Raw genomic sequence first — 20,482 nt, forward strand, 5'->3', positions numbered from 1 at the left:
TGTACTGGGTAATCATTAGTAATCTTTTGGAACAATCTTGACGGATTTTTTGTTCCTCTTCGTAGAATAAGTAGGGTAATGTAAAACGGTGCCTCACGATATCCCGTATTTTTTGGGAGCATGTTTACGCTTTTTATCAATCTTGACTGTCCCTAGACATTAATTTTTGTTGCATATTTGCTATGCCTCTTTCACACGTGTTTCGCAAGAATTGATGTCTATTCTCAATATGTTCTTTTACTGTATACTCAATTTTCGAATACTTATAGCATCTATTCTAGTGAAGTAATACTTTTTTTATTTTATTTACTCAAATAAATTAACTGTACCAATTTTACCAGATTTTAATGTGAAGAAGCTATTTATCCGCAAATAGCCGCTGGTGGAGATTTAAGATTTCGCTCAGTAGTGGAGCAGTAGTTAATGCATTTTCATCATTCCCTTTATGCGTTACCCGTGTGGAGTGTGTGGCACGAAATTCTTTCAGATCCTATCATGTGTCGCACATGCGCTTACACTTCTATGGCTGCACGAAGGAACTGTTTTTATTTACATCCTTCTCCGATAGATAGCTAGAACACCACTACCCATGGGCGGCCGCTCACACACTTACCCTTGTGTGCTGGTGTAATAAGGCTCGCCATTTTTTCGCCGCTAGTTCGTGTGTTGGCCTTAAACCGTTGATTTCTTCGCTCCGGCGCCTGCTGACAAGGTCGTCGACCTTGCTGAGATACGGTTGCGTAACATTTCCCGATTTCCTACTGGCCTAGCCTTAAGCCTAATGCGTCTACTAGCTAACAATTGTTAAGCGGAAGCGAGTGGTGGTTACTGGACGACTTCAAACTTCATCCGTATCTCGGTATCCTTCAGCACGTACATCAGTTCTTCGTCCTTCTGCGAGCGCAGCTCGTCAATGGAAACCTCCCTAAATCCGGTGTCTTTCGCTGGATCGTCTGGTACGATGCCACTGTTTGCGAGCGGGAGTTGGGGAATTTGCGTACTAAAGCTGTGCCCTATGCGCTCCGAATTAGTCGGCGTTACTCCGATCCGTGCCCAAGAGTCGGCACCGAACGGTATGGCTAGCGGTGACGAATGATCAAACGAGGCCGCTCGGAAGGGATTTGAAGGACTTCCGAAACCTAAATGGTTCATCGTGTCTCGGGCGAGCTTAGCAACGGAGGAGCTTTTCGAGGAATAGTACACCAGAGCGGCACCGAGCGTGTGAGCGATGGAGCGCAAACAGCGGCACACGTGCTTGCGTACCTCGGAGTCTAAATTTTGGTAAACGTCGTACTTGCCGCCGACGATGACAATTGGAAAGGGGAACAACTCCAGCGTGTTTAGATCGGGATGCTCCTTACCGATCCGTTGAACAGTAAGTGCTTTCATTTCTTCGATCTGTCCCGGAGTGGCGTGCTTTTCGGTGGCTTGCCTCAAACCATTCAGCACACTCTCGAGATCGGTCCATAGTCGGTCGGGCTGGGAAAGATCCAGCATGATGATGCTCGAGAACGTTGCTAGCCCGTGCGAGCGGATGGGCATCTCGATAAGCTGACTGGAGTTGGACAAGCTGCCCAACTCCCACACGTTGCATATGTTCTTTTGAGCGCCTTGTCCCGATGCAGTTTTCCGACCGAACGAATATTCTAACGCTAGAGTTGGTCTCGGCACATCGTCACGATCAAGGAACCGATTGATCAGTGTTGATTTGCCCTGAAATAAAATTAAAATGTAACCATCTTTTGCATTTGTAACCATATCGCTCTGAGAACGCCTTAACTTACAACTCCTTTGCTACCGAGCACGAAAACGGTACGTTCGGTGGGCGCCGATGCCAGCCGGGTTTCATTTTTCAGCTGCTCCGTCACCAGCTTGACGGCAATGTCCTGAATTGTTTCCGTCGTATCTACTTCCATCGAGTTTAGTTCACTCATGTTTTATCTTTTTTCGATAAAATCGTTCCGGCTTCGGAGCAAAAAACAAAACGCAACCGAGAACTGTTCGATAAAATATTACAACCATCGGGTCACATGCCGCGATGACAGTTTGTAATGGGACGGAGTGATGTTTAAGGCGTTGCTATGAACAACGAATTGTTTGGTAAGCAGGACTGGTTCGCCATAGCAACGCAAATGGTCAAAGGTGCATCCGTTTCGTGTCGGATTCCGCGTTGGCAGATGCAACGAATATTTGCCAACTTTATGCATTTTTGGGCCATGTTTGTTGTAGCTCGTAAATATTATGCACATCCTTGTTTATGCTAGATAAATGAAGATTCCTATCTTCATGAAATATAATTGTTTGCAGAGTTAAAGTAAAGGTAAATTAAATATCATTGTTACAAAGACCACGTCTCAGATAAGGGGGTTCTTGAGAACATCCCCACAGTGGCAACAAAGCATTTGACACTGAAAGAGGTTAACTAAGTCGTTTCTTACACATTCGTGTTGAGAACCAGTACATACTTGCTTATTCGGTGGTACAACGGGTGGGAGGTCTTTCCCTTGTTGCAGAAGGGCTCTAGACAGCCTACGGACTGCCAGTGTCGTCCAATATCCTGGAGTCTCTGATGGTCTGTCCTTTAAGATGGTTTAACAAGATGTAACGGTATGGGTCGTCCGGTGCCATTCTCGTGACATGACCACCCCATCGAACTCGACGTGGATTTCAGGAACAGATTATTGGAGTAAATTGTGAAATTGATTCTCACACACTCATTTTTATTTATGCACGTGTATTTATTCTTCCAAAATATGGTTGTATCCTAAGTTGTAAAACAGCTTAAAAAGTGGCTAGCTTCAGTTTGTTTGTCTTAGTGGGTTACACACACACCACCGGCTGAATCTTTCGCATTCTATCTTTCACTCACCGAAAAGTTTCTAGTTCCTTCCTTTACTCTCGCCTTACACAATATCTCGATTAACATTAAGGTTTTTTTTGTTTACTTTTTGTGTGAGTGTAACCGTCTAATATTATCTACAACAAACACTTCTTCACTACTTTTAACGAAAAACGAAATAAGAAAACAAATAAACAGGTGTCCGCGACCGTCACCTTGGGCTGTGGTCCTCCGTGACGACGGCCTCGTGTAACATGTTTGTGTGTCTGTGTTGTGTGGTTTGGATGTTGTGTGTCTTTCAATTGCATTGATGATTGCATAGTTAGCAGCAGTTCTTTTTCGATCGCCTTGATCACGCTTATCCTAGGAAACACGGCCAGATTCTCTGTGCCGCGTGTGATGTGCCGTAGTAGTGTGTAATGTTTTGCCCGATAGTTGTTCTTCATTCCTCGCTTTATCTACCTACTGATGGAAAACTGATGTTTCTATTGCATTGCACTTCACCTATTACGTTAGTATTTACCGACAATATCATCAGCATTTACAGTACCATTCGACGAGAACTTAGACAACGGTTTGTCTCTAATCGCCGCACAGCTTCACCTTGTTTTAAACATTGGTAATAACACATAAAACAGTTTGCGGAGTAAAATATCGATGGGAAAAAGCTCCGATTAAAGAAAATGAATTGAATGCTTCAGGTAGATCGTAGATCCGCTGCAATTGCGTCGTTGAAACCATTTCTGTTCGTAGAAGTTCACGGCACGGTTTTCTACACGATATGTTGCAACAGAGGGATTATCTTCAAACGGCACCACCCCGCACTATCACTATTTGACCTCTGCTTTGTCGGATTTAACAGCGGCGGTGGGTTGCTTCTGCTTCTGTAAGCTACGGTACTCCTCGAACAGATGCTTCATGTCGCCCAAAGCGCGGCAAATTTCTTGCGCAAACCTTTCCGAGCTCTGCAAAACAAGGGAAAGCATGATAATGTAAAAACGGAAAGTACATCCAACGCCCAGACAATCGATTGTTACCGTTGTTCCGCAGGATTTTTTGGACGATATGTGGAAGAAAATAAGGTCCTCGCCTGCCACAATGTACGACACACCGTAGCCATCGTCGGCGACGGGGCCAAAGCCGCCACCGGCACTGATGCAGTTTGGATGCTTCTTCAGGTCCATCTTGGACGTTTGGCCGTGCGGCGTTTGACTAGTAGATAATCTCCACGGTTCGCTCAACACCTCCTGCAGGAAGGGCGAGTCGATTTCCAGGTACTTGGACACCACGTACAGACAGAACAGATGTCGATCGATTCCTTTGCCGCACATTGCGTCTTGGTAGCCAAGCTGGTGCCGTTCGCAGGCCGCATTCAACAAACGCACGCGTTCTTCAACCTGGGCACGAAATAAAAGCATAGAACAGTGTTACGCTCGTATTGCTCATGCGGTGTAGTTGAAACTACCAACCGAAACGTTCGTATCCAGCATCGCTTTAACCCATGCGGCCGACTCGATGGTGCAGGGACGAACCGTTTCCGTGCGACCTTCGCGGAACAACCGTGTCATGGATGCTTCGTAGGTGAGCGAAAATTTGCCCGCATCACGGTAGTATGCCAGCTGGAGCGCCATCTGAATGAAGGCATCCGGCGAAAGGCGACACGTCTTCATCAATCCCTTACCGTACGCATCGTGTACCAGAATTCGCAAATCGACATCCTGTCGGGGAAGGAGAACATAATTAGAATTCAACCTACATTGCGCTAACGGACGGTGGTACGAGCAGTACTTACGTTCAACAGCTTCTGTGCAGCGATGTGCGCCTCTTCTATAGCGTCCTGCGTTACGCGGTCGTTCAGGTCCCACGTCAAACGTTTGGGAGTTGGTGGTTCAAACTCCGGTATGCCGACAGTGTTGCCATTTTCATCATATCTATTCGTTCGATGTTTTGTGTCAGCAAATGTGTAGTGAAACGGAAGTAAAATAGAGCATGAACATATGTGTGACGCACCGGCCATACGTTTGCGATGTCATTAGAGCTTGTTTAGTGCGAGTTAGCGTACAACGGTGACTACTACTGGCAACAGAAAACTACTAATAAAAGCCAATCATAAATTAGGGTAAAATCAAACCGTACAAAAGCTATTTTAGTTGACTATAGATTTAGTGGAAAAAAGGGATGTAGCAGTTATAGCGGTCAATCATTAAGAGCAATCTAATATGCTTCGCAAACTGGCAAGCACGTTCGGTTATACTTTTTTCGCTTTAAAAGCCTTGCATTAAGCGTGTCAGCATAATTCTGTTCGAAACTGTATTAATTGTACCTGCAATATGCCACTCAAAACCCATTAGTAACGCTTCTACAGTAATTAGTCGCTTGAACAGTTTGAAGCAATAGTGCAGTTTGAGTTTGAGCTACATACAAAATTTAATCAGTTGCTTCAGTAACATCCTCCTTCGCCAGATACGGCAGTTTAGATGGGGAACAATGTTGGTCAGAGAGATTAGTTGAGTTAGAATACACACACACAAACACATGCTTGGTTCACGCTACACGTAACAAAAGTACAGTGTAGAAAGGGCGAGGAGTAATTGTTTGAGTGGGGGACAGGTTGGTCCTTATGTTAAAAACCATTACCGTGGATTGGTTGCCTCTTCAGCGACAATATTTTCCCAAACATGTGCCATAACAGGTGCATCAGCCCTGGTGGAAAACAGAATGTCAATAGAACAGTAGTAGTAGTAGAGGTAGAGGTAGAAGTGTATAGTTTGGAGAAACGTTAACATGAGATGATGAGAAGACGAATCGTCATATTATATGTACAGTTCCGAGGTAGTTTGCAAAGTGTGGTGGTCCAACCGTGAACCTCTACCAGCTGATCGATTTGAAAAAGCGTGTTTCACCATCACCTGTAGATATGTTTCGGCCTGCACAGCGCTCACAGCACTAGGGGCACAGGATAACCTTTTCCAACGTTTGGAAGTGTAGTTTTGCGGGGGGGTGGAACCAGAGATATGCAGAAACTAAAGCGTAATGTGAATCTATTTACAACGACCTAGTGAGTCATAACCATCCATATCACAATCATAAAACCAAAACACAGACAACTATCACCAATCACTTCATTCTGAGCAGTACGTGCGATCGTTCCGCAGGGAACACCCCACCGAATGGCTTCCCGAGCAAGACCACAATGTCCAACAAACTATGTACACAAGCAAAACATTAAGAGAAGCAAAATTTTAAGAATATTGTTGTACGTTGTACACTTTACCGCTGCTCTGTCTCTCCCATGATCAACATTTCCCAAATGTGCGACATAACGGCTGCATCCGCCCTGTGTGTCAAGGAGGTTTACGTTGACGGAACGGAAGAGGAACGGTTCATGTGAATGTTGATGATATCACATCACGGAAACGCACAGGTATGGTGAGATGGTACACATGTACAATCGAAACAGTTCGATACGAATGAGATTTACCCCGGGGAATGCATTTTTGTTGGTGGTGGCGGTGATGTTTCGTATTCAATGTAGACACGTGGAGTTGTTCGCCGACGAGTTGGTAAATCATGACGTTGGTTGGTGATGGGTTTGGTTTTGTTTTGTTTTTTACAAAAATGAGATTTAAAAGAAGAATAAAGAAAAACATATATGAAACAGTGGCGACACACATCCGTGGATGTTGCTCGATCGCTGAACGTGAACGACGGTGAGGTGAGCCATATACGTTGTCTAGTTTGAACTGTACTCGATCGACGAGACGATGCCCATTCATGATGTTCTGTGAAGGTAAATGATTCCGAAACAGATAACATCCCGCATCCCGGCAAACTTACCACGTATGCTCCGCGTTGAATCCGATCTAAAAATGCACAAAAAAAAGGACGTTAAACAATAGTTGGGCACTGTTCACTGTAACAATAATGCCTACCCTGCCATTGCTACCAACACACACGGTAAAGCTCTTGTCGAACCAGCGATCGTGGCCATTGCCGTGCAGCAGGTAGCGCCCAAACTGGTCCAACTTTTCCGGATGAGCCAAATCGAACTCGAACGGTTTTTCGTCGAGCGACAGCACGAACGCAGCACTTTCCACGGTATGCAGCGACGTGCGGTTCACTCCCTTGGCGAACACCGTTTGGCGCACCTGCGCCCACTTGGTCCGATCGCCGGCAGTCAGCGAAGCCAGCAGCTCTTCGCCCGGCTGCGGCTTTTCCGCGCCCTGTTGCAAAATGTGGTCGATCTGAATTTGCAGCTCACACGGGCGCAAAATTCGTCCGTTGTGGTAGATGATAACTTTGTAGTAGCAACCGCGGTACAGCACGACAATGTGGTTTGAGTCTTGATAGTGAATGATCTTATCAGACTCCACACCGGGGGCACGCACGGTGTTGAAGATACGCTCATACTGCCACGAACACAGCGGCACCAAACCTTGCACTAGAATCTGCAGAAAGCAATTAAAAACCCCATTGCAGTGTCATTGTGAGTTGAGCTGTGTTTTGTAAAAGATTCGCACTCTTACCGGTTCGAGCTCCTGCCGCTCGACGGTACGGCGGAACTGTAGCAACAGGTTGACGACGCTGGCGGCCCGCGCGCTCTGCACCTTGGTCGGATGCATGAAGATCGCATCGATGCCGTAAAAGTTGCTGTTAACCATGAGCGCTCCACGGCCGCGCAGATACACGTACTCCTCCCACCAATCGGACACGTAGTTGGTGGACCACCAGCTCTTGAGGAACAGGTAGCGCTGCAGTTTGGTCGAGATGCCCAGCTGGAACTCCTTCGCCAGCCGTTCCATACGGTTGTAGTTGCTGTCGTCCAGCAGTGGGCGGACGGAGCGAAGGTAGCGGCTCATCGTATCCTGCACGCTTGGCAACGGTAGCCTCGGGAGCGATCCTTGGAAGCTGTACAGTCCCGGCTTGTTCCAGGTGGCCAATATTTTCACGAACAGTCCCCATAGTCTTGTCTGGCGAGGCGAATCAAGCAAATGAGTGAAAACTGAACGCGCTGATTGATTAGTTTGCCATTACCTGCAAGGACACTCTGCTGCCCGGTGCCCGTTTTTCATACATCCAGCCTTTGTACATAAGCAGCAGTTTCAGCGAGTAACGCATTGTGTAGCAAATTGAGAGCCAAACGACCAGTCCGGCTAATGAACAGGCCGTCAACTGCCATTGCAGTGTGTCGCTGGAAATGGAAATGAAACGATGTTGTTCATCCAGCGTTGATGATGATGATGATAGTGCATCGAGCTTTCGCCGAGCGCAAGATACGTACCCCGGTAAAACGGATAGCCATTTGTTGACCAGATCGAACGGAACGTGTCGTTTTGTAAAATGTAATCCCACCGCTATCGCTATCACCAGCCACAGGCTTTGTAGATGGGCCGGATACACGCCGTTGCGTACTCCAGTCTGTAAGGTAATGAGTAATAATGATACACGTCAAAGGGGAATGGGTTCGTGGTAACAAGAGCAAAACATTCCACTCACCCGGAATCGAGCCAATCGTTTCTTCCACGATCGGACACCAGACTGCCAGACGAGATCCAGGACCTCACGATCGTAATTGATGTCCCATCCCTCGTGGGTGATTGAGAACGAGAATGCAACAGCTGAATGTGCTTCAGCCATCGCACCGGCTACACGTTACCGGTACAAATGCAACCCAGACACCAGATCTCACGCACGTTCGAGCAACCCTGCCCGTCTATCCGTCTCAACCGTTGCTGCGGTCGGGATACGGTGCGTGATGCTCGCGATTGCTCCTGTGCTGTTCAATCACAACCGTGCACAACCCGTTGTTACAAGCGCAACGATTGCGGTGATGTTATAGATGATCAAAATATTCGAATCTCACTGCAAAAGAGCAAAAGGGGAAGAGGTAAAAAGCGTCCATTCAGTCAAACGAAAAGATTTGAACATTCTCATATCAAAATAGGTCACACGCGGGCGCACGATTAGGGAAGGGGGGGCGACTCACTCACTCACTGGGCAGCTTTGCCGCTGCCTAGAGTGCGTACACCGTGACCGTACCGTACTGTTTATGTTGATAGTGTTTAGCTCGAGAGCTGACAACGTTATCAGTGAGTGAGTGGGCTAGGCGAGCATGTCGGCGGTCGCGGTGCTGACAATCGTCAGGTTCCAGATAAATGGCCTGAAGGGAAAACTTATAGTCACGCTGCCGTTGCTCATACGCCAGCCCTCTCCACGCATTCGATCTCGAGTTTGCGACGAAATTGAAGGTTAATAACTTTACATCCTCAGTGTGGAAACTGGTCCGACGGGGAAGTATAATTGCTTCGGGATTGTTTTTGCACTGCTTATCTCGTGTACTTACTGAAACTCTCAGAGTGGATGAGACGCGGAGTTAATTATTTCATTTGTATATCTAACTATAACCATGGGGCGGTCCGGTAGCAGAGGCGATAACGGCGCCGGTCTTCACACGGCAGGACCGGCCGTGGTTCAAATCCCATCCAGACTGCCTCCCCGTACGCAAGACTGACTACTACTTCGCTACGAGTATAATCAAGTCACAGAAAGCCAGCAATGGTAGACCGAGACCTCTCGAGGTTGTATAGTGCCAAGGAAGAAGAAGATATCTAACCAGAGATTTATATTTTAAACTTCAATGATTGTTTTCGAGCAATCAACCAGCACCAGAACAATCGGAAACGTTTTGTGATGTGATAAGATCCTTCGATAGCGGTTTGCCCATCCTTTCATACAGGAAGGCAGTCGTTCCTTCGCTTGATGACGCGCCCATCACCGGAAACAATCGTTGGCGGCATCTCATCCTGAGTGTTTGTCACTGGAACTGATTCGTCTCGAACATGGACGGTGTGTTTTGTATAAAGTCCATCTTGTCTGTGATATCTACCAGACAACAAAGCGTTGGATCCCTCGTAAGTTTTTGCTGCATTAGAAGCATTCTTCAACACTATGAGGTGGCAGGATCAATCGGTCTTGAGGAAGTGCCTCATTTTCGCCATTTAGTTTGTTCAATTGCACTTCATCGATCAGTTTTGGATCCATTCCAGTTCCATATAAGTTATATTATAGAAAAGACAATGGATCTATGAGTGGGCGCAGCTAGGACACACAAGGCCATCTCGCGGGAAAACTCTTTACATATTTTAGCAAAAAAACATTTTCAATTACTTTGATGACATATTCCACGAGTTTTCTCCCTTTTTTATAGCACAAAGGCTCACTTTACAAAACTTTACTCATGTTTTCAAATAACACTGGCTGACCTTTCCACATTAATCAGCCTCTCGCTGGTGCCGTTTGCGTCACGCAAGTGATAAGGGAGCTCACACTCAAAAAGATTGTCACAAGGCGTTATACCCCGCGCATCAACAACGGCGATAGTAGTGCAGATTTCACGTGATTTAAAAGAAAACTAAGTTTCAAGTGGAACCGTGAGCAGCACGTTTGTTATCGTTGCGGTGTCAGTCAGCAGGGCACATCGCATCGCACTGTTTTGATAAGGAAGCAAACCAAACGCAACAGCGTTGATAATTACTTCACTCTCGCTCCGAGCATCTACCTCTAATATTCACACATGTGACTTTTACCTTTACAAACATTAAACAGTTCCACCCGAATGGTACGAATGCGCGAACGAACAACTTGTTGGCCGCGAGTGGTCTCTCGTTCGTGCGATGGCGACTTTCGATTCGATTGCAAAATCATCACTTCCAGTGACCTTGAGAGCTTAAAGGCTACCTACCCCTCCCAAAATGCCTTCCACTGGCCATCATTATGAGCGAGCGAACGAACGCACGATCGCACCATCCATCCAATGCCATGGTGCGGCGGAGGTTACGAAATCTCGATACGATTTGAAGAAACCAGCCCCAGAAATAACGGCGTGTTTGGTTTGCGTTTGACATTGAAAAGCCCATAGCATGCCATGCCGATGTATCTTGGCTGGCTGGCTGCTCAAATTAACACCACAGCTAGCTACGTATTTTGGTTCCTGCGCTGGCTACTCCGTCAAGATTTAAAATGTGGAGAAAACCTGCACGTGCAACATGAAAACACAACGGCTCCATGAACGGTGTTGTCGGTGTGGTGTGTACAGAAGAGAATACCTTGCACGCCAGACTAGTTGGTGGAGGGGGTTTACTGTAAACTTTCCACTTTCCATTCGTCTCTGGCTGCGGTGTAGGACTGGCGGACACGGAAGAGGTCGCGCCGTAGCAAATGCGAAAGGTGAGAATCATTTATTTCCAGTTCGTTATTAGAGCACACCTATTGGCGATGGGTTCCGAACTGCTGCTGTCACATGCCCTGGCGGATGGACACAAGCGACCCGAGCACTAGAATCTAATGAGAAAGTAATAGATTCAGACTCAGAGAACCCGTACCGAGCGCGCATTCCCGCTACATTAAAACAGCATTTGCACGGACGACCATTGCATTGTCCGGAGTTGTACAGCGCGTGGCGACGCGGGGACGCGTAGCCCTTAAAGGTCGTCCAGTTTGACTTCAGGTAGACGACATCAGGTAAACTCCACCACCTTTCACTAAAGCGACAGCAATTCCCTTACAGCGTGTGTCCAATTTCGACACGAGAGGTGCCGAAGATCAGTTTGGTGCTTTATTTCCCGCTTGGAGCCTCGTCACAGCTGTGGTGGTGTGCCATTACCATATTTCGAAACTGAAGTTGACTAAATCGGAGATCGAACACGAAAAAGGGTTACCGATCAATCCCGATCGATTGGTACAAACACACAGCCACACCGAGACGAGACCGTTTGTTCCCAGCTGGTCGTATGTACGATCGTTTCCCCACCATCCATCCATCCATCTCGACACATCAGTCACAGCCACTTGATCACACAGCACTCGCAGCCCTTAACCCTGCCTTGGAAAGCTGCATCAGCCACAGCAGCCTTCTCGCGCACGGTACATGACGGAACAAGACACTTTTTGAATTGAAAATGAAGGGGTTCACACACTACCGTTATCAGCAGAGCCTTGAATGAGCGATCGGCGAAAACACGGCTCTCGGGCCTGCCACAAGTTCACTGGCTGGAAGCTGCTGGCTGATGCGTGTGATAATGACACGGACGACGCAAGTCAACACTACCGCGCGCATTGGCTAGTGACCGTCGACTAACGTGGGGTGCGCTGCTGCGGGCGCTGTTGTCATGAAACCGAGTTTTACCATGAAACCGAAGGCGGCGAAGGTGGAGGGAAATCCGCGTCCAGCACGCGCGTTCTACGTCACACGCGCGTTTTGTGTGTTGGCTGGTCGGGCATCGGGCTGGTTTCCTCGCTCGCTTTTCGTCAAGACGATTGTGTGAAGACGACGACGCTCGGAAGCACTGTTGGATGCTCTCTACCTCCTTCGCTCGGGTGGAACTGAATGGGCTCAAGAAGTAGCAGCAAAAGCAAGAATGATATGGCTAGGTGTAGCTGTGAGGCGCAATGGATGGTACTTTGGCTGCGTAAATCATGCCCCGTTGTTGAGTGTTGTAGCTTAGCTTAATATTGGCAAGCCTTTCGACCTTTGCCCATTAGTCAGCGCATTTGAAGTGGAAGAGGACACACCGAGAAGCTTGGCGTCCGAAATCGCCGTGTCGCGTCTATCGATCCCTGTTAATCCTCGGTTAACGTAAGCTAAGCCTGATGGACACCCGATGAAACATACCTCTATTGAATGGTCGATTGATGTTTGCCAAGATAATTCGAAACAACACCACCCTGCGCAGACAGCAGCTTAGGGTTCAATGTTCCATTTAGCACCCCGAAAAACTTCACCTTCGGACAGAACGTCACCCGAAATCTGTCACCCCCGGCGTGCTTGCTTCTTGCGGTATTTTCGTGGTTCGAGCATCAAACAAACCAACGCAGCGCGCGCGAGCCCAGCATACACACTCAACCTTCTGCCTCCCTCAACCGCACAACGGATTCGCGCGTCGGTGACGTAAATGCGAAGTGGGGGGGCAGTACAAAGTCCAACCCTTGGCAATCGCGTTGCGCCGTAAGCCGTGCGCGATAGTGAAGCAGCTCCGACGAGTTCCGGCCAAAACAGAACGCGACAAGTGTGTGCATCATGCGCGACGCGAGGCTGGCGAGAGCCGGTGGATTATGGTGATTATACCCAGCAGCGCCGTCGGTATTCTTCCCACACAGAATGGGACTCGGCCGGCCACGGTTTAATAAGACAACACACAGTGAGTGTGTGCGTGTGTGGTTTGTTTAGAATGTTGAAAAATAGCATAAGCAAATGTCCTGGCGCGATTTGACACAAAAATCACGCCAAACGCGATAAACTAGAGTGACGGCGATTATTCACATTTGTACGTCAACTCCCTTTATGTGAGTGCCGAATTTTGGCAATCAACACACTCCACTCCTCTGGTCTCGGCCTCGTGATACTGCAAAGTAATCTCTGCGTAAACCTGCTGCCGTTGCATGCATTGAACTAGACCGAACTGGTTTACCAAATCCAGCACCCTGGAACGAGGAAGTGATAAGTGGCAGTGGTTTTTTTTTTATGGAAAAATAGCTTACTTATCTATCGGCGGAAAGGCGTATCAGCAGCATACAGACGCATAACGACAGCGCGCGGGCAAAATGCCGTGCGGCGACGGTAAAGAAGCATTAAATTGTTCATGATACAAATATCGGTTCTTTCTTCAACACTATGAGCTGGCATGATCAATCGGTCTTGAGGAAGTCCCTCATTTTTGCCATTTGGATTGTTCTGAAAACAAGGTTCAATTGCGCTTCGTCGATCATTTTAGGATCCATTCCAGTTCCACATAAAATATATAATAGAAAAGGCAATGGATCTATGAGTGGGCCCCGCTAGGACACACAAGGCCAATTGCGTGAAAACTCCTTACATATTTTAGCAAAAATGTTTAAAATGTTTTTGATTACATATTCCACGCGTTTTCTCCCTTTTTTATAGCACAAAGACTCGCTTTACAAAACTTTACTCATGTTTTCAAATAACACTGGCTGACCTTTCCACATTAATCAGCCTCTCGCTGGTGCCGTTTGCGTCACGCAAGTGATCAAACTCAAAAAGATTGTCACAAGGCGTTATACCCCGCGCATCAACAACGGCGATAGTAGTGCAGATTTCACGTGATTTAAAAGAAAACTAAGTTTCAAGTGGAACCGTGAGCAGCACGTTTGTTATCGTTGCGGTGTCAGTCAGCAGGGCACATCGCATCGCACTGTTTTGATAAGGAAGCAAACCAAACGCAACAGCGTTGATAATTACTACACTCTCGCTCCGAGCATCTACCTCTTATATTCACACATGTGACTTTTACCTTTACATACATTAAACAGTTCCACCCGAATGGTAGGAACGCGCGAACGAATATCTTGTTGGCCGCGAGTGGTCTCTCGTTCGTGCGATGGCGACTTTCGATTCGATTGCAAAATCATCACTTCCAGTGACCTTGAGCTTAAAGGCTACCCTACCCCTCCCAAAATGCCTTCCACTGGCCATCATTATGAGCGGGCGAACGAACGCACGATCGCACCATTCACCCAATGCCATGGTGCGGCGGAGGTTACGAAATCTCGATACGATTTGAAGAAACCAGCCCCAGAAATAACGGCGTGTTTGGTTTGCGTTTGACATTGAAAAGCCCATAGCATGCCAAGCCGATGTATCTTGGCTGGCTGGCTGCTCAAATTAACACCACAGCTAGCTACGTATTTTGGTTCCTGCGCTGGCTACTCCGTCAAGATTTAAAATGTGGAGAAAACCTGCACGTGCAACATGAAAACACAACGGCTCCACGAACGGTGTTGTCGGTGTGGTGTGCACAGAAGAGAATACCTTGCACGCCAGGCTAGGTCGTGGAGGGGGTTTACTGTAAACTTTCCACTTTCCATTCGTCTCTGGCTGCGGATTAGGACTGGCGGACACGGAAGAGGTCGCGCCGTAGCAAATGCGAAAGGTGAGAATCATTTATTTCCAGTTCGTTATTAGAGCACACCTATGTCGATGGGTTCCGAACTGCTGCTGTCACATGCCCTGGCGGATGGACACAAACGACCCGAGCACTAGAATCTAATGAGAAAGTAATAGATTCAGACTCAGAAAACCCGTACCGAGCGCGCATTCCCGCTACATTAAAACAGCATTTGCACGGACGATCATTGCATTGTCCGGAGTTGTGCAGCGCGTGGCGACGCGGGGACGCGTAGCCCTTAAAGGTCGTCCAGTTTGACTTCAGGTAGACGACATCAGGTAAACTCCACCACCTTTCACTAAAGCGACAGCAATTCCCTTACAGCGTGTGTCCAATTTCGACACGAGAGGTGCCGAAGATCAGTTTGGTGCTTTATTTCCCGCTTGGAGCATCGTCACAGCTGTGGTGGTAAGCCGCTACCATATTTCGAAACTGAAGTTGCCTAAATCGGAGATCGAACACGAAAAAGGGTTACCGATCAATCCCGATCGATTGGTACAAACACACAGACACACCGCCACGAGACCGTTTGTTCCCAGCTGGTCGTGTGTACGATCGTTTCCCCACCATCCATCCATCCATCTCGACACATCAGTCACAGCCACTTGATCACACAGCACTCGCAGCCCTTAACCCTGCCTTGGAAAGCTACATCAGCCACAGCAGCCTTCTCGCGCACGGTACATGACGGAACAAGACACTTTTTGTATTGAAAATGAAGGGGTTCACACACTACCGTTATCAGCAGAGCCTTGAATGAGCGATCGGCGAAAACACGGCTCTCGGGCCTGCCACAAGTTCACTGGCTGGAAGCTGCTGGCTGGTGCGTGTGATAATGACACGGACGACGCAAGTCAACACTACCGCGCGCATTGGCTAGTGACCGTCGACTAACGTGGGGTGCGCTGCTGCGGGCGCTGTTGTCATGAAACCGAGTTTTACCATGAAACCGAAGGCGGCGAAGGTGGAGGGAAATCCGCGTCCAGCACGCGCGTTCTACGTCACACGCGCCTTTTGTGTGTTGGCTGGTCGGGCATCGGGCTGGTTTCCTCGCTCGCTTTTCGTCAAGACGATTGTGTGAAGACGACGACGCTCGGAAGCCCTGTTGGATGCTCTCTACCTCCTTCTCCTCCGCTCGGGTGGAACTGAATGGGCTCAAGAAGTAGCAGCAAAAGCAAGAATGATATGGCTAGGTGTAGCTGTGAGGCGCAATGGATGGTACTTTGGCTGCGTAAATCATGCCCCGTTGTTGAGTGTTGTAGCTTAGCTTAATATTGGCAAGCCTTTCGACCTTTGCCCATTAGTCAGCGCATTTGAAGTGGAAGAGGACACACCGAGAAGCTTGGCGTCCGAAATCGCCGTGTCGCGTCTATCGATCCCTGTTAATCCTCGGTTAACGTAAGCTAAGCCTGATGGACACCCGATGAAACATACCTCTATTGAATGGTCGATTGATGTTTGCAAAGATAATTCGAAACAACACCACCCTGCGCAGACAGCAGCTTAGGGTTCAATGTTCCATTTAGCACCCCGAAAAACTTCACCTTCGGACAGAACGTCACCCGAAATCTGTCACCCCCGGCGTGCTTGCTTCTTGCGGTATTTTCGTGGTTCGAGCATCAAACAAACCAACGCAGCGCGCGCGAGCCCAGCATACACACTCAACCTTCTGCCTCCCTCAACCGCACAACGGATTCGCGCGTCGGTGACGTAAATGCGAAGTGGGGGGGCAGTACAAAGTCCAACCCTTGGCAATCGCGTTGCGCCGTAAGCCGTGCGCGATAGTGAAGCAGCTCCGACGAGTTCCGGCCAAAACAGAACGCGACAAGTGTGTGCATCATGCGCGACGCGAGGCTGGCGAGAGCCGGTGGATTATGGTGATTATACCCAGCAGCGCCGTCGGTATTCTTCCCACACAGAATGGGACTCGGCCGGCCACGGTTTAATAAGACAACACACAGTGAGTGTGTGTGTGTGTGGTTTGTTTAGAATGTTGAAAAATAGCATAAGCAGATGTCCTGGCGCGATTTGACACAAAAATCACGCCAAACGCGATAAACTAGAGTGACGGCGATTATTCACATTTGTACGTCAACTCCCTTTATGTGAGTGCCGAATTTTGGCAATCAACACACTCCACTCCTCTGGTCTCGGCCTCGTGATACTGCAAAGTAATCTCTGCGTTAACCTGCTGCTGCTGCTGCATGCATTGAACTGGACCGAACTGGTTTACCAAATCCATCACCCTGGAACGAGGAAGTGATAAGTGGCAGTGGTTTTTTTGGATGGAAAAATAGCTTACTTATCTATCGGCGGAAAGGCGTATCAGCAGCATACAGACGCGTAACGACAGCGCGCGGGCAAAATACCACGAGGCGTCGGTAAAGAAGCATTAAGTTGTTCATGATACAAAAATCGGTTCAAAAACAAATCTTAAAAAGGAAAACAATCAGCATTCTTCCGCTGTGCCCATCACCCTTGAGGTGTATTCCTTGCGTCCTTTACGTAACCCACCAACTTAAGACGCATTGCCATTTCGAAGGATTTTCCCCGGCAAACCGGTTGAACAGAAGTGCGCTAGACAAAGAACAAAGCTTTCGTTGCGCATGGTTATAGGAGTGTGCAGGAGAATCACAAATCGACTGCGAGGCTATAAAAGTTTGATAGAGGCAGATGAGCTTTCAGAACAACAAAAAGAGGGGCTTCAATGATCATTAAACTGAATGCAATATGAAATGAGTTTTACTCTGCCACTACAAAGCCTCGACAGATCTTGTTGGATACCTGCCAGTTCCGGCTTCCTTGAGATGATTTTACGCGCAACTAAACACAGCCAGTCCTGTCATGGGATTCGATATAAGGCATGCGGTAATGCGTCGTACATTCGACCTTGCATAATATTTATCGGTCACACGCACACAGTACTTGGCTCGGCGTCTTTTATCTAAACACCATCGTGCGAAACACAATAACTCGCAAATAATCCTTCGCCGGCTACTGGCACGGAGGGAGTACGGTAAGCCTTCCCACCAGCAGCGGTGGTACACAGAGATAAGCCAGGAGCAGGGACGGACGACGGTGGGTTACTCCGACAAAGTATCTTTAAAAATTTAACCAAACCAAAACGGTTAAGCTAGGCCCCGTCCTGCGCTTCATTTGCCGCTGCAAATCCCACGATAAATCTGTGCCACGTGAAAATCGGCCTGTGGGTCCGTGTGATCGTTGATGGTCAACGTTAGCTGATACGCTTCGAGGAAGCTACCGAAGTTGACCTCCGTTCTAAGCTTAATGGGTGATAAGCTCAAGTCTAGTTATAAGTTGGACATGATATAAGCAAACTCGGTGATATCATGCCGGCTTTCGTGAAGATGTGTGCGGATGGACAGCATACACAACACGATCATCCGCTGGGGTCTTGTTGTGGCCGATCCGTCCTAACAAGCAGCGAAACGAACGCACGACCTTTGGAATCGGATTGTGTGCGGGACTGCCGCACGGTATTCCGTTCCCGGGTAGATTGAGCGAAGTAAATTACAACAATCAACAGCGCTTCGAGCGGGCGGGCAGTAGTGTCTATGCATTTTTGCAATATCCACGAGGGTGAGATCGAGGGCGGGGATTGCGCACGACGGCCACAGTTTCATCGATGGAGGCACAACTAGCAACAGTCGTAAAACCAGTTTCCGACTTCATCTCTATCGTCCACATAGAAAAAAAGCCCGCTTCTCACCGTTGCATAGGAGGTGGTTGCTGCCGCCTCGTGTCACAGGTTGTTGCAGTTTTTGCTGCACTGTGCACTTACACGGCCAGCGGTTGTTAGGTGTGTTTGGGGGTCTGACTAAATTCTTCCACCCCAAAAGCATTCGCTATGCACCAGATTCACCGATTCTTGAAGGTCGAAGAAGATGGTACGTGGCCATTACCGTCAGCTGCGATCTGCTACGATGACGGATGTGGTCGTTTGGCTGTGTGCGTGCCAGTGGTTAGTTCATTCCTCACCATGAGTTCATTAATGCGTGCCGTCGGCTGGAGAGGACTTTGACCGACCAGAAACGCGGCTTGTTGTCGCAGGTTTTGGTGGTTTCGTTGCGTAACTGTTGTTTCTTTTTCTCCAGTTCTCTTCTTTTCTAATAAGGTGCGGTGGTGGTGGCGGTGGTGTTTTTGTTTTCGACCCGGGTGAATGCATTTGGATCTCAACCGATTTGTGAATAAACTCAACATTCCTTCAAGGTTATCGAATGAGAGCTGTTTTTAGCATCCATAGAGCGATTTGGTTTAGTTTGTTTATTATACTGCTTAGGTCTAAAATTAAAATTAATAATATTATATATTTGAATTCTAGTACGCCTTTCGCGTAGTGCTGTGTACTTTTGGTCATTCATTGGCCAAAGCTACGGATGCCACTAGTAGTTTCTCTAAAAACTTCCTATTTAGTATGTCGCAATTCGCTAGAGCCCAACGATTTCTTTTTGTTTGCACCATCGCCACAAAAAGGCTACCGATAAGGGCATTGATTCGATTAACACATTACAAGCACGAATACATCCTGTTGCTACTAATGCTAATTCCAGCACTGTGCAGTAAGTCTACACGCATCGATCGACTCCCAGCTACCGGAATTGCATCAAGAATAGAATTTTGTTTTCCTAGAAGGCTTTGGTATAAAATGTCACTCATAGCAATTTTGAGATTTCTGGCGGTTTGCATTAATAGATAGCTGAAATGTTATTTTTGCTGTTACTGAAGCCCAAAGAAAAAGCACCATCCACCCCGTAGTAATGCAAGTTTACCGTGTTTACTGCCACGCATCCGCTTGAATGTGTGTGCGGCGCTTAGGAGCGTACGCATACATGCACGTGTGCGCACGAGTGAGCACGAAATGCAAAAGTAGGTCAGTGTGAAAAACGAAACCAAACAAACGGGAATAATGCCGACTGGCAAGGACGAACGGGAAAGATCATGTTTATGTTTTACACACGCCAAATTGGTGTTCTCGTTTGAGGGAGCTTTGTTTACCGTCATCCACTCGATTGTAACGCACAGTCACGGTCAAGCGTTTTTAATAGAGATATTTAATATTCTTCAAGCTTTCTTTAGCATTCGAAGTTCGAAGCAGCAGTGCAAAAGGCTGGAAGTATGCAGAAATGCACAATTGCGGACATTTTGTCCATCAATAACGGCACACGGCGGCGAACTGTTGCGTCGGAATCTTCGTCACAAATAGTGTCGACGTTCAAAGTTCTTTCTATTTTTAATCTCACTTACTTCGGCTACCACCCACCCGCGCGCTCTATTGGTCTTCGTTTTGCTCGTACACGCACACGAATAACAGGCACACCACAAATACGCCTTTCAACAGTAAAAACTATCCTCTGTCCGGTGGTTTTGGAGATCCTTCTCAACCCACCCAGACCCGGTAACAAAACAAATGGTTCACAGTATAAAAAAAACACTTGGCGAAAGGCTGCGCGTTTCGTACGTTTAATTCAATTACCACAATACACTGGTTACGCAAAACGAACACGACAGAGAACTGAGCAAACGGGACTCCGACATTGAGGAACCGACCGCATTCAAGTTTTTATATTTTGCTGTACGTTCCGGCAGGTCTGTCCGTACTCGTGCCCGCTGACACTGACAGTTGTACTTTTGACAGCGGAGGTTGAAAAAAGCCAAACAT

The 20,482-nt window shown here is 47.7% G+C and overlaps 2 protein-coding genes across 8 annotated transcripts; both read right to left on the minus strand.

Annotated features, from left to right (window-relative positions):
- Nucleotides 1-297: 297 nt before the first annotated feature.
- On the minus strand, nt 298-2,129 carry LOC118511112 (cytoplasmic dynein 2 light intermediate chain 1). Its single transcript, XM_036053837.1, has 2 exons — nt 1,785-2,129; nt 298-1,713 (listed from the first exon to the last, which is right to left on the minus strand). Exons 1-2 carry the CDS (start codon nt 1,932-1,934, stop codon nt 826-828), a joined length of 1,038 nt encoding a protein of 345 aa, XP_035909730.1. The 5' UTR covers nt 1,935-2,129; the 3' UTR covers nt 298-825.
- Nucleotides 2,130-2,699: 570 nt separating this feature from the next.
- Nucleotides 2,700-20,411, minus strand: LOC118511089 (carnitine O-palmitoyltransferase 1, liver isoform). 7 transcript variants are annotated; one of them, XM_036053783.1, is made up of 13 exons: nt 20,068-20,387; nt 8,336-8,701; nt 8,121-8,257; nt 7,874-8,030; nt 7,366-7,809; nt 6,772-7,287; nt 6,677-6,702; nt 6,114-6,176; nt 5,477-5,542; nt 4,632-4,770; nt 4,309-4,557; nt 3,877-4,236; nt 2,700-3,804 (listed from the first exon to the last, which is right to left on the minus strand). In XM_036053783.1, the coding sequence occupies exons 2-13, from the start codon at nt 8,474-8,476 to the stop codon at nt 3,670-3,672; spliced, it is 2,433 nt and encodes an 810-aa protein (XP_035909676.1). In that variant the 5' UTR covers nt 8,477-8,701; nt 20,068-20,387; the 3' UTR covers nt 2,700-3,669. The 7 variants fall into 7 exon arrangements, with proteins under 7 accessions (XP_035909676.1, XP_035909673.1, XP_035909670.1 ...); XM_036053780.1 differs by lacking the exon at nt 6,114-6,176 and having other exon boundaries at nt 20,297-20,411; XM_036053777.1 differs by lacking the exon at nt 6,114-6,176.
- Between the last annotated feature and the right edge of the window lie 71 nt (nt 20,412-20,482).

The sequence above is a fragment of the Anopheles stephensi genome, chromosome 3 (assembly GCF_013141755.1).
Source record: "Anopheles stephensi strain Indian chromosome 3, UCI_ANSTEP_V1.0, whole genome shotgun sequence".
NCBI classification, from domain to species: domain Eukaryota; kingdom Metazoa; phylum Arthropoda; class Insecta; order Diptera; family Culicidae; genus Anopheles; species Anopheles stephensi.